The sequence below is a fragment of the Psammomys obesus genome, unplaced genomic scaffold (genome assembly GCF_907164565.1).
Source record: "Psammomys obesus unplaced genomic scaffold, mPsaObe1.curated_primary_1811, whole genome shotgun sequence".
NCBI classification, from domain to species: Eukaryota; Metazoa; Chordata; class Mammalia; order Rodentia; family Muridae; genus Psammomys; species Psammomys obesus.
In genome coordinates, this window is record NW_026596155.1 from 3,652,069 (window position 1) to 3,665,162 (window position 13,094).

Sequence of the window (13,094 nt, forward strand, 5' to 3'; positions counted from 1 at the left end):
TTAAATTTTGTCCTTGTGCCCAAGTACAGTTAGCTACTAAGTAGTAAAAGCCAGAGTTTAAATTTAGCTTTTTCTAAGTTCGAAACCATTGTTCTTAGCTCATCATTTAGCCTGTCCTCATTAGTATGAACATGGAAGTAAAAGTGTTGAAAAAGAACTATCACAAGCTTTGGTGCCTTGCACATGAATGCTAATTATCATTATAGAATCTCCTGGCCACTTCAGAACCATGAACGTCTAAAGAAAGAAAAAAAATTAAATGCTGTGAAGTTGGAGAGATCCAGATTAGATACAGAAGGAAGAGATAAGCCATTCTAGGTATTTAGAGTAGAATGCAAGAAAAAGAAAACAAAAGCTTAATGTGGCATGGGTACAGCCAGCAGGCTGGACACTGTAGCACTGAAGAAGGGTACTGAAGAGTGGAAGGTTGGATGGAAAAAATTACCCCAAACCATATGGTGTTGATTGGGGCAGCAGGAAGGAATGTGCAACCATCAGAGTTGTAACAGTCGTCATACAGACTCTGTAAGAACTTGGCTCTGACACCAACCAAGACTTGTGGCTCACACAATGTGATGTCAAAGCAAAGAGGACAGAGGTGAGCATCCCCAGAGACACAGGATGATGGGAAGAGAAGGAACTCCAGGAAAAGGGTGTGACAGTTACCCACAGGATTCAGTGAGTCCCTGATGACTTACCACAGCTTTGTTTAGGCACCTGCCAAAACTCTTTATCCTCGATCTTGAGCTAAGTATAATTTCTGTTTTCCAAACAGTGAATTAGCAAAGAGCAATAGGCTGCCCTCAGCTGTCAACCTGCACTGCATGCCTGCATGCTCACTCCTGTCTCCTGATGGAGTTTGAGTTCCAGGCCAGCTAGGGCTACAAAGTAAGACTGCTTCAAAAAAAACAACTATTGTTTTTTAATCCAAGAGCTGGGGTCCTAGTGCACTTACCTATAGTTCCAGCACCTGGGACGTGGAGGCAGACAGATGAGTGAAGGCAGGCCAGGCTATGTGAAACCCTGTCTAAAAAAACAAAAACCCAGAGCAAAAGGAAAAGACTAATTCCAAGTTTCTCAGCCTGGTGTCTGGTTACTGTGGCCTCAGCCTATCTCTCCAGTCTGGTCTCTCTCATGTTTCTTGAACTTCCTTTCAGAAATCCAGGCCTTTTGTTTTCAATTCTCTAAAGTGAGGGACACTGGTATCTTAATGATCCCTAGATTTGGGACCTACACATCTTCCCTTCCCTACGTCCAGACTCATGCTCAGTATACCCCTTATCTAAACAGTCCTCCTCACCTGCAGCTTTTAGACTAATTGTAACTTACCTGGGATACTTGCCTGTTGTAGTAACTAAAAAAAAAAAAAAAAAGACATATTAAACTTTATAGTATTTATTATTATTAGCCCTAAGATTATTGCTGTGGCATTCTTTAACCTACTATCACAAATAATGAGGCACGGAACATGTTAGACTTAAAATTGCCTTATTTACCTTGGGCCTGGCAGATACTTCACTTACACTGTCTCAGTATCCTCACCATCCATCTCCCAGCCCCCATCCAATGCCACCCACCTTAATCCTCCACATCTGCTCTACCTTCCATACATAACCCCGTGGTACATGCTTGTATTCTTCATCTGGGCCTTTTCACGCCATTATTGGAGTGCTTCCAGCCACGTGGTTTCTTCTCCGTGCTAACCCATCCTGATGTCCCATCTTCCTGTGAGTCTGTCCTGTGATTCTCTTGAACCTAAAACCAGGAAACCTTAGCCACACCTGTCCCATTCTGCTCTGCCATTTTATGGTATAGGCCATTTAATCAACCAATCAGTATGCCTTAGGCAGATTTACACAAGGATAGGCTTAACCAGATCTTAAGGACTCGCATCAGAACAACCCTCAACACTTCCCTACACCTCTGAGTCAGTCTGTTATTTATCTTACAGAACTTCATTCCTATTTTTAATAGTACCAATCAGCTTGACATCATGTTTCCATTACTATTATTCTGCCAATAACACGTCCTTGCTCTGAGAGCCCTGAAGAGGCATGGCTCATGGTTCTGTGTGTTGACCATTGAGTCCCAGTGCCTTACACTGTGCTTAGCATGTGGTTAGCACTCAAGAAATACTTCACAAACTTGACTCTGGACTTGCCCAAAGGTAGACAGTTTAAGTCATGGCCAAGCTTTCCAGAGAGGAGTGGAAAGATGACTTGAGGACAAGTCAAGCTCCTACTCTGCCTGGCCTTCTGCCACGTCAGCTGTAATCAGTCAGGAAAGAAGCTGGGAAAACAAGAGTGGTTATGTCCTATTACTGTGTTAGCCAGACAACTTTCAGAAGAGTTGGTTTGGGCTTCTGGTTGGGTCTGTAGTGGCAGGGAGAACATGCAGCAGGTGGTAGACGTGGCTGCTGGAAGCTGAGCGCTCCCATTTGAAACTGCAAGCAGGAAGCAGAGGGCTCAGAATGGGGATGGGTGTGGCATTTAAACCTTACAAGCCCGTTCCAGAGGTAGACTTCCTCCACCCAAACAGCAGGACCAACCAGAAACCAAGTATTCAAAAGCTCGAGACTGTGGGAACATCATTCAAACCACCACAGAGGCTTAGGGACTTTAATGATCCACAAACCAAATAGCAACTCTAGAATATCTTATAAGTGCATGTGAGCTTGATTGAATATTAAGAATGATTGTTAATAAAAGGAAAGACAAAAGCAATACAAAAATGAATGCTCCATAATATTTTTATTATCCCTTATATTGGTTTAATATAAAATGACTACTTTAAGATTCCCACTAAAGTATCATCAAAATTGTTAGAAAAGGTATTGAGCAATCATATTTTAATATAATATGCTGATTTGGGTGAAATTGGCTAATAAAAGTGTGTTCTAATTCAGAGTGAGTTTTACATCTGAATACCAAGTGCAGGGTAATAGGATCACTGTTGTAAGTTGTAAATAATGAGCAGGATGGGAGGAGTGCAAGGACAGGAGAAGGAGTGGGAACTCAGCACAGAGGGAGGGGGAGACTGTTGGGTCACCCTCCGCCAAAGCCTTGCCTGATGCTGCCTGATTCTTCCAGCTGTGTTCCATATCCTTTATATTTCCAATGCAGTTTTTAGAGCTGGAAGCCTACTGCCATGGGTATGTGAAAGTGAATGAAGAGAAGATTCCAAAAGGAGTAGGAATGGGATTGGGGGAATCGGCTGGGGAGGCTGAAAGCACAGTTTTGCAGATAATACAAAAACCAAAAAGCTGGGCTTGGTGGCGCATGCCTGTGATCCCACATTCCGGGAAGCAGAGGCAGGCAGGTGTCTGTGAGTTCAAGGCCAGCCTGGTTTACGAAGTGAGTCCAGGACAGCCAGGGCTACACAGAAAAACCCTGTCTCAAAAACAAACAACAACAAAAAACCAAACAGTATTTTGGGGCTGGAGGATGGCTCAAGGGTTAAGAGCTAGTACTGTTTTTGCAGAGGACCCAAATTCAGTTCCCAGACCCCACATCAGGTGATTTATAACCACTTGTAACTCTAGCTCCAGGGGATCCAACACCTGTCCTGATGTGCACACACCTCAGCATACAGGAGTCAAACTCACACAGTAACACAGGAGCCAGTGTGGGCAACAGGCTTTAATCCCAGCTCTTCGAAGGCAGAGGCAGGCAGATCTCTGAGTTCGAGGCCAGCTTGGCCTACAAAGTAAGTCCAGGATAGCAAAGGCTACACAGAGAAACCCTGTCTGGACAAACTAAGCGTGAACATGGTAGCTGTCTTTTCCCTTCAGTTCCTTTTTCATTGTTGTTAATTTTTAGTTGTGTTGATTTTGTGCTAATTTTTTCTTCAGAAAGCTTCTAGAATACGAAAGTGAATGATCTTGTTCCTTGAACTAAGGAAAATGTTCCGATGATGTCCTGAATTCTTTCAGATTGCAACAAGTCTTGGTGACATATATCAGTTTATGAATGGTACATTTTTTGGTGTTCAGCAAAAGATTTTATTGAAAGAAAAAAGTCTCTGGGAAATAACTATTGATGCACTTCGACACCTGACAGAGAAGGGACTTGTACAGAAAGACAGCCGTGGTGATCCTGAGGAGTTACAGTGCTGTTTCCGTATTACAAAACTGGGCCAAGCTTCTTTTAAGGGTAAATTTACATAAATCTCAGTATTTGCTTAGGAAATGTATTGGAAACATAGAAATTAAGTTATTTTGTTTCTTTAAATTGAATTTGTGGTTTCATAGTAGAAGCATTACTTTTATAAGATACTTTAGCTTTTGAAAATTGAAAATGGTGGTTTGTTTGTTTGTTTTGTTTTGTTTTTTGTTTTTGTTTTGGTTTTTCTAGACTGGGTTTCCCTGTGTAGCCCTGGCTGTCCTAGAACTCTCTGTAAACCAGGCTGGCCTCCAACTTACAAAAGCCACCTGCCTCTGCCTCCTAAATGCTGGGATTAAAGGACTGTGCCACCACACCTGGTAAAAATACTTTTAATTGTAATTAATTTCTTAAGTATGTAGAGAGAAGATGGCCATGCTTCCTCCCCTCTCCCCCCCCCCTCGCCTTCTGTCAGCAAGTATCCTGCTATGAATAACCTTTCTGTATATTTTACTTAAATTTATGGTACTTGCTATAAACAGGTTTAAGCTTTTGTTTTAAACAAGTAATACCTGCTGTTCTGGAACTTGCTTTTTTGCTTATTATACAGATTGTATTTGAACAAAGAATTTATTTATTCATTTATTTTGGCTTTTCAAGACAGGGTTTCTCTGCGTAGCCTTGGTTATCCTGGAGGAATTTGTTTTTTGTGTTTGTTGGTTGATTGGTTGGTTTTTTTCGAGACAAGGTTTTTCTGTGTAGCCTTGGATGTCCAGGACTCACTTCATAGACCAGGCTGGCATCAGACTCACAGAGATTTGCCTGCCTCTGTCTCCCTGAGTGCTAGGATTACAAGTATGCACCACTGAGCCTTGCTAAGAACTTATTTCATAATGAGTAGGTTGTAATTTACTTATTGAAAAGTAGTATGTCTGTTCTTTGACTCATTCAGTAAAGTGAGTAAGTAAAATCATAAAGACTGACTTGAGTTTAAATTTCCATCACCCACATAAACGGCCAGGCATGTGTGGGTCTGTGATCCCAGCAGAATGGAGGCACAGGTAGGTAGGTCCTTGGAGCTTGCTGACCAACCTAGCCAGTGAGCTCTTGGTTCAGTGAGAGTCTGTCGAAAAAAGTAAGGTGGGCAGTGACTGAAGAACCTTCCTTCATCCCTGGCCTCTGTCCTCCAGCACACATGCACACACGCGCGCGCGCGCACACACACACACACACACACACACACACACACACAAAGAAACCTATCCTAAAAACTCAGGATTATGTTATCAGAAGTCCATATTCCCGTCCTATTTCACTCCTCAGGAACTCTCAGAGTTCCCAGTTCAGTACATACTCTTCCAAACACATTCATTCACCACATAACACATCAGGCAACATTGACCACATCACAGTGGTTTGAAAAGATCACATCACCTAATGGTGGTGCTAGCCATCTCTTTAGTGTGTATACAGGGGCAGTGTGTCCCTGGCAGGTGGCACCTGACTGTGTTTTTCTGCATAGATACATACATGTGTACTCCTGTACATCATTCACTTCTTAATGGAATCATGCTTATGTGTAAAATACCATGAACCAAGGCATCACGCGTTAGGCAGACACACTGCCACTGAGCTCCCTCTCCAGCTCTCTCTCTCTTTGTGTCTGGCTTTCACTGAGTTGACCAAGATAGCTAGCTGGTCCATTGCAGTCCAGGCAGTAGCTGAACTGCAATCCTCCTGCCCCAGCCTCCGAGTGGCTGAGCTCACATGTGGGCCTACACCAAGAGTCCCGGCCCATGCTCCTTTTTTTGTTTGTTTTGTTTTGTTTTTTCAAGACAGGATTTCTCTCTGTAGTCCTGGCTGTCCTGGACTCACTTTATAGGCCAAGCTGGCTTCAAACTCACAGAGATCTGCCTCTGCCTCTCTACCCCTGCCTCCCCGCCCCTGCCCCAGTTGTACTTGATTGCCTCTTAAAATAAACTTAAAGTAAACTCTGATAGGTTAATTACATTTGTTCAAATTCAAACTAATACAAACTAGGTTTTGGTACTGGGTCTCACGCAGGTCAGTCTGGCCTCAGGTTGCTGTGTAGCTATGGCTGGGACAAACATGTACGTCATACGTGGCTGAGAGTATACTGATCACCTCCTGAATGTGTGCTTATGTGTTTCTTTAGGAGCCATTGATTTGGCCCATTGTGACACTCTGTATAGAGACTTGAAGAAAGGTCTTGAAGGACTTGTACTGGAAAGCCTCCTCCATCTAGTCTACCTAACAACGCCCTATGACCTTGTTCCTCAGTCTGAACCTGACTGGATGGTGTACTTCAGGCAGGTGAGAAAATGGGATTTTTCAGCTTAAACTACTTTGGACTTTGTCAAGTGGTCTGTTAAAGCATTTGGGATTGGGCCTTCTGTCTTTCAGAGTTTCTCTTCGTTTAGACTACTGTTTATTGTACAAAACTATTGGTCTTATGCTGTTCACACACAGGTTTTATAAATTATTTATTTGTGTGTCCCCGCGTGTGGAGTTGGGTCCACCTCGGGTGCCACACGTTCCTCAGGAGCCTTCCACCGTGTTTTCTGAGACAGGATCTCACAGAGACCTAGAGCTCACCACCTAGTCTGGGCTCACTGCCTGTCTCTGACCTGGGCTCTGGGATTACAGGCACAGCACCACCACACCTGGCTTTGTGCATAGGTTCCAGGACTTGAACTCAGGTCCTCATGCTTGTACAGCGAGCACTTTACTAACTGAGCCATCTCCAAGCCCACAAAGAGCATTTATTTTATAGCCAGTGGCACAGTGGAGCTGGCACTGTGTGTAATAAAACCTGTTGGCAGAGTAACGTATTATGTTGTCTTCCTGTGGACTCTGGTTGAAGGAATACACAGGGTTACCTCAGGCAGAAACAGTGGCTGGCTTTCCCTAACCCTCCACAGTTTTAAAGATTAAACCCAAAGCCTTGTGTAGAGAAAGTGTGTGTTCTACCTTGGGGCCGGACCCTCAAGCCTCTAGTCTACAGCTTTTTTATCTCAGGAAGTTAATTTCTGTAGTTTCGTTTTTAAGTCATTACATGGTTTTTAAGTGGTTCTATGTGACACAGTTGTTTTCAAACGCTTCCCGCTCATCTTTTTCCTCTTGCAGCTCACTGTAATATTAAACATATTCACAGTTCATAAAAAGCGCTCGTGGCCATGTCTTCACACATGTAATGTGCTACCTAGTGATGGAGGTGTGTTCTGAGAGATCAGTAAGGCGAGTTCATGAGAGTGTGCTTACCCAGCAAGGCAGCTCTGCCACCACTAGGCCACGTAACTATGGGACCACAGTCATGTGTGTTTATATAGCAAGACAGTGGTGCCACCAATGGGCCATGTAACTCTATGGGACCACTGTCATGCGTGTGCTTACACAGCGAGGCAGCTGGGCCATCACTGGGCCATGTAACTTTGGAACTACTGTCATTTGTAGTCTGGGGTTGACACAACATTTTTCTGCTTATGATGATACTTCTATCAAGTATTTTGTTTATTTGCTATTTTTATGTATATGAGTGCTCTATGTGCATGTACACCTGCACATCAGAGAAGGCATTAGATCGTATTCTATAGATATGGTTTCTGGGAATTGAACTCAGGACCTCTGGAAGAACAGACAGTGCTTTTAATCACTTAATCTCTCTAGCCCCTCCATAAAGTATTTTATCTTCCTTCTGATCCTATATATTTAGAACTTGTAATACTTACAAATGTTGGAGTTTTTTTCTTGTCCATTAGAATTATGAAAATGTGACCTCAGAATTAATACTGGATTTGGCTCACATGACAGACTTTTAAAGCTACAATTTTATTTTTTCCTTGTGTTTATTACTTTTCTGTGTAGTTTGGTCAACTCAGTCCAGCAGAGCAAAATGTGGCCACTCTCCTTGGAGTCTCCGAAAGCTTTATTGGGAAAAGAGCATCCGGGCAAGCCATCAGAAAGGTGCCGTATCTCTCTCGTTTTCTAACTAATACATTCACTCAGCAAACATGACATTGCATCATTTTCTTTATTGACTTGATCTCTTTGTTTCCCAGCACTCAGGAGGTAGAGGTAGGCGGATCTCTGTGAGTTCAAGGCCAGCCTGGTCTACATAGTGAGTTCCAGGCCAGCCAGAGTTACACAGTGAGACCCTCTTTAAAAACCAACCAACCAACCAACAACAAAAAAACCCACGTTAATCTGTTAGGCTTGTATTATAAAATATTTGCACAATATCACATAACTGTGTATGTAAGTTCAATTTGAAGTGAATGTTTTTATAATAGATTTTATGCAGACAGGTTATTATATGTAGCTTATATGAGTTCGTGTGTGTAGTGCTGATAAAACACAGACACTTGCACGGCCTAGGTGAGCATTCTCCCACTAAGCCTCCATCCCCTAAAGAAGCCGGTCTGCTTTCCAGAAACTCTGTATGAGCTGTCCTGCTCAGTGTTGCAGATTCCACACAGGACGGGCCTGCATGTTGATGATGTTGTAATGCAGTGCTCTCGGAAAGCTTCCCAGTGCAGTCTGCAGACAGGCAGGCAGATTCTGAGAGGCCAGCCCAGTCTACATAGTGAGACCCTGCAAAAAAAAATTCCCAACTTAATCCTTGCAGTGTATAAAGCGTTTTAGAAGATAAGAGTGGATAAGATTCTTTTGTCTTGAACCCTGCATTTTACTTCTTAAAATTCAGTTAATGTGACAAGAGAAGGTAGCAGGGGTGTGATCATGACCTGATATACGTATGAACATGTTATAATAAAATCCACTATTTGTATAACAACAAATAATAAAAAGAATGATAAAAACAGAAAAGTAATGTAGATCAGATCAGTAGATGCTGATAATTTGATATAATTAAGCAGTTGTTAATCATAAAGCAAATAGTAAAATCCTCATGTCTTGGGACAAATAAAACTCAGTCTAATACCTACAAATAACTCTAGTCATCATCCAGTTTCCTTAAGCTACTATCGTTGCCACTCAACACACTCATCCTCTTTAAATTTTCATTGTGATTCCAACTCTTACTAAACCTTAATTCTTACCCGCCATTTCCTACATACAGTTCTAATTCTGAATATTGACGATGGCTTTCCATCTGCTCAGTACTGCCTGCTGCAGCTGGGCCTGCAGGGCAGCGGCCTAAATTAAGACTTAATGATTTTCGGATTGGGCCTTTTACTTTAGAACTCACTATGTCTAATTTTCAAAATGCTGAATACAAATATTTCTTTAAAACTTCTTATATTAACCTCTTAAATATAAGGTAAAAACAAAGACATACTAAAATGACACCACATTTTAAAATTCGAATCTAGAATTCAATTTTGTTACATTTTGATAGTCAGTGTTTGTTAAGTGATAATTAAATATTTGATGATTTATTTTCTAGTTTCGTCTTTTAGACATAACACTATTTCACATTCTAAAGAAAATAGTGTTTACTTTAAAATATAGTTTATTTCTCCATATTGAAAAAGAAGCGTGGACTGTCAGAACGGCTCGGTGGAAATGCTCTTGCCGCATAGTCCTCACAACCCGCTAAAGCCTCGGCTGTCCTGGGACATGCACACACACGCACACACATGAACGCACACACACATGCATATGCACACAGACATGCACACACATACACACCCCCTGTACATCAGAGACACGGAGCTTCCACAACACTCCCAAAAGCTGTGCTCTGACTTCCCCATGCGCACATGCACATGCACATGCAATCATAGGCACACACGGTCTGACACACACACACACACAATTGAAAAATAACCCTCCAGCCCACACCCCTCCTTTAAAACTTCAGTGTGGGTGTGGGCACGTGCACACACGTGACGTGTATGTGCTGGCGCCATGGCACGCTGGGGAGGTGCAGGCACGAGTTTGTGAGTGGGCTCGCTCTCCCTGCCTGTAGACGGGTCCCAGCGCCACGCTCAGGTGGTCAGCCTTGCACAGAAATGCTTCAGCGTGCACCGCACCAGCCTCTACCCCTCACTGCCGCCATTTCTTGCAAAAGCTTGGAATTGTCATTAAGCTATTTACCCCGCCATGTAAGAATTCTGTCATTTTTCCTGGCTTTGGGATTACATCCTAAGCAAAGCCTACATTAACCCAATTTATAGTTAATGGTAAAAGCACATTAAAGATGGCAAATTAATAAGCCATCTTTGCCCTACCCAGTGTTCAATATTTTTTTTTTCAACGTAATGCTTTTAAAAGGATGGTCCATTATATCCATGCTGACCTATAACTCGGAATCTACTGATGTGTAGCCTTTATCTCAATATCTTTTCTATGTCTTAGGTATGTTTCATTTCACACAGGGGCTTGCTCTGTGACTCAGGTCTTGATACTCCCACCTCAGCCTCTGGGTGCTAGGAGTGTAGGCACGCTCACCACCATGCCCACCTAATGTTGTCTTTTATAACTTCCTCTTTCAAGTCCATCTATGACATTCTCTCTGACACCGGTGGTGAGAATCTTTGCACAAGAAATAAGGTCACTAGCACCACAGGCCAAAGCAGAAACACAGAACAGAAACTGCCAGCTGCAGGAAGCCTTTTCCTGAAAAGCTAGGGAAACTGTGACTGCGACAACCACGGGGAAACCACGGCATATTTCTTTGCAGTTGATCGTGTAGACGAGCTTACCATTTAGCTGCATGTGTTTGTCTGACTTCAGTCCCAGGCAAAAGCAGTTTACAGGCAGCACAGTCAGTTTGGAGGCCGGATGTCTGGGAGGCAAGAAGTGGTTGGTTTACCCTGTGAGAGTCTGAACTTTTTTCTGGTGATAACTCAGTACCATGTGCACAGTATGAATGCAGTGAAGCTCTTCTAAAGTGACGTCCTCCCTAAAGATAGGTTCTGTAGATTGACAGGAAGACAAGCTCAGGATGAGCGCAGAGGTCTCCAGGGTGTTACCCACATCTGCGCCCAGCCTTCTAGGTGTAAAACAGCTTCTGCATGTCTTCCTTCCGTGTTCAACGTTCCTGGTCCCTGGTGCTTATCTGTAGGCCTCCCACATTCCTGCCTCCCTCCCCACGCTCATCTCTAATGCCGCCTGAGCGACATAAGCAGAAACCTGCCGGCCTCAGCTCAGTGAGCATATGTGAGCCCTGGCTGTGTTCCTCACAGTTCAGGAGGCTGGACTTGGAAGCCAAGGCAGCACTGGCCTCTTGAGCAGGCCTTGAGGAAAAGCCTCTGTGCCCTTCTAACTGCCCTCAGGAGGAGCAGCTCCTTGGCTCACAGGTGCGTCTCTGACCCGATCCTTGCTCAATGGTCCTGAACTAAGCACATCTGTAGAGGTCCTTGGCACAGCTCTGGGTGCCGGGTGCTGGGGCATGAGCCTGCAGGTCCACTTTCCCCCGGAGAGCAGGAAGTGTTCTTTACATTGGAAATGATTTGCCATATCTCCTTTTCTGACTGGGAGGATGAGAGCTGGTGGACCATGCGTGAGAGCGCAGCAGCCTCTGTGAGCGCCGTCTGTCCTTGCTAACCTGCATTACAGTTGCAGTCACTGTGCCTTTTGTGTCTCTGTAGAAGGTGGACAAGAGCATCGTCAACAGGCTCTATCTGTCCTTCGTCCTTTACTCCTTGCTGAAAGAGACCAGCATTTGGAGTGTGTCTGAGAAGTTCAACTTGCCCCGAGGATACGTACAGAATCTACTTACAGGAGCTGCCTCCTTCTCATCCTGCGTGCTGCATTTCTGTGAGGTAATCAATCACATTTGGGACACCTGTCCCTCCCACGTCAACGGCTGTTAAACTCTGAAGCGGTTGCTAGCCTTTTCTGTCTGCTAAGTCACTGTGTTGTGTCAAAGCACCCACACTCATTTAAAGCCTTTCTTCGTTTCTCCTGTTTACACAAGGACTGTGTGCAAGCTTAGGAAATGATACAGAAATTACTGAATCAACTAAAAAGCTTCAGTAGAAAGTGCAGAGCAAGCCTGTTCTCAGGACCAGTGCCAACGGCTCCAGGCTGTCCCTTACAACCTGTGGCTTCTGTGCGGTGACCCAGGAATGATGAGGGCCTCGCTAAGTCACCCGAGTCCATCAGCGGCTGTGTGACCACTCTGTCCCGTGTCTTCTGGACAGCCACAGTGACGTACACATTTACTTCTGTCAGGCTGACAGGCTAGGGTTCTACATCAAACTGTGGGTGTACATTTTAATATATATAAACAAGCTTTGCTTTGGCCATATGTATCTGAAGTAGATTAGTTTAAAACTAGAAAACTGTACCTACCTAAATGGTTTTGCCATGTTTTTTTTTTACTTTTGGGGTTTTTGTTTGTTTGGGTGGTTGGTTGGGTTGTTTTTTTTGGGGGGGGGGGTGGTTAGGTTTTTCAAAACAGGGTTTCTCTGTGTAGCTCTGGCTGTCGTGGACTCGATTTGTAGACCATGCTGGCCATGAACTCAGAGATCCGCCTGCCTCTGCCTCCCGAATTCGGGGTTTACAGGCATGTGCCACCACAACCCATCTTGCCAAGGTTTTAACTTCAATTTTCTTTTTTTGCTAACTTAAACCTCCGTAGTCTGTGCTTGTGAATAATTAACTGTACTATATATGCTAATGAAGGGCAATTAGTGTATTTTTAATCTTTAACTCTGCTCTTTCCAAAGAAGCTATGGAAGTGGTGTAAAAGAGTAGAGCAGCTGCATTGGTGAAGATGATTTGTCACTACAGTTAATAGTGAAAACCTAGTGAAGGTTGAGTCCGTGTAGCTGGAAGGCCGCCCGCACCGAATCTCAGCATTGGTTGTTTGGTGCTTCTGCTGGGGTCTTCACACTTCCGTTAGTGCAGCATTCGCTCACCCAGTGACTTCAGGGTGGCATTCCGTGCTCTTACACTGACACCCAAAGCCTAGAAAGGGACTTTTAAAAACTAACGTTTCAGACTGTTTATTAGGTATATGATCGCAGTGTTCTAGACTGAGCATTCAGCAGTGTGAATGAGAGC

At 43.7% G+C, this 13,094-nt stretch overlaps 1 protein-coding gene across 6 annotated transcripts in view; it reads left to right on the forward strand.

The window, feature by feature from the left end:
- Helq (helicase, POLQ like) overlaps window positions 1-13,094 on the forward strand; it is a 48,545-nt gene that overhangs the window by 20,216 nt on the left and 15,235 nt on the right. For 5 of the 6 annotated variants that reach the window (XM_055594504.1, XM_055594503.1, XM_055594502.1 and 2 more), the window contains 4 exons: window positions 3,932-4,151; window positions 6,277-6,434; window positions 7,986-8,084; window positions 11,675-11,848. In XM_055594504.1, the coding sequence (XP_055450479.1) occupies window positions 3,932-4,151; window positions 6,277-6,434; window positions 7,986-8,084; window positions 11,675-11,848 (651 nt within the window). Of the gene's footprint in view, window positions 1-3,931; window positions 4,152-6,276; window positions 6,435-7,985; window positions 8,085-11,674; window positions 11,849-13,094 lie in introns of those variants that run through there. The other variant, XM_055594507.1, reaches the window with a different exon arrangement.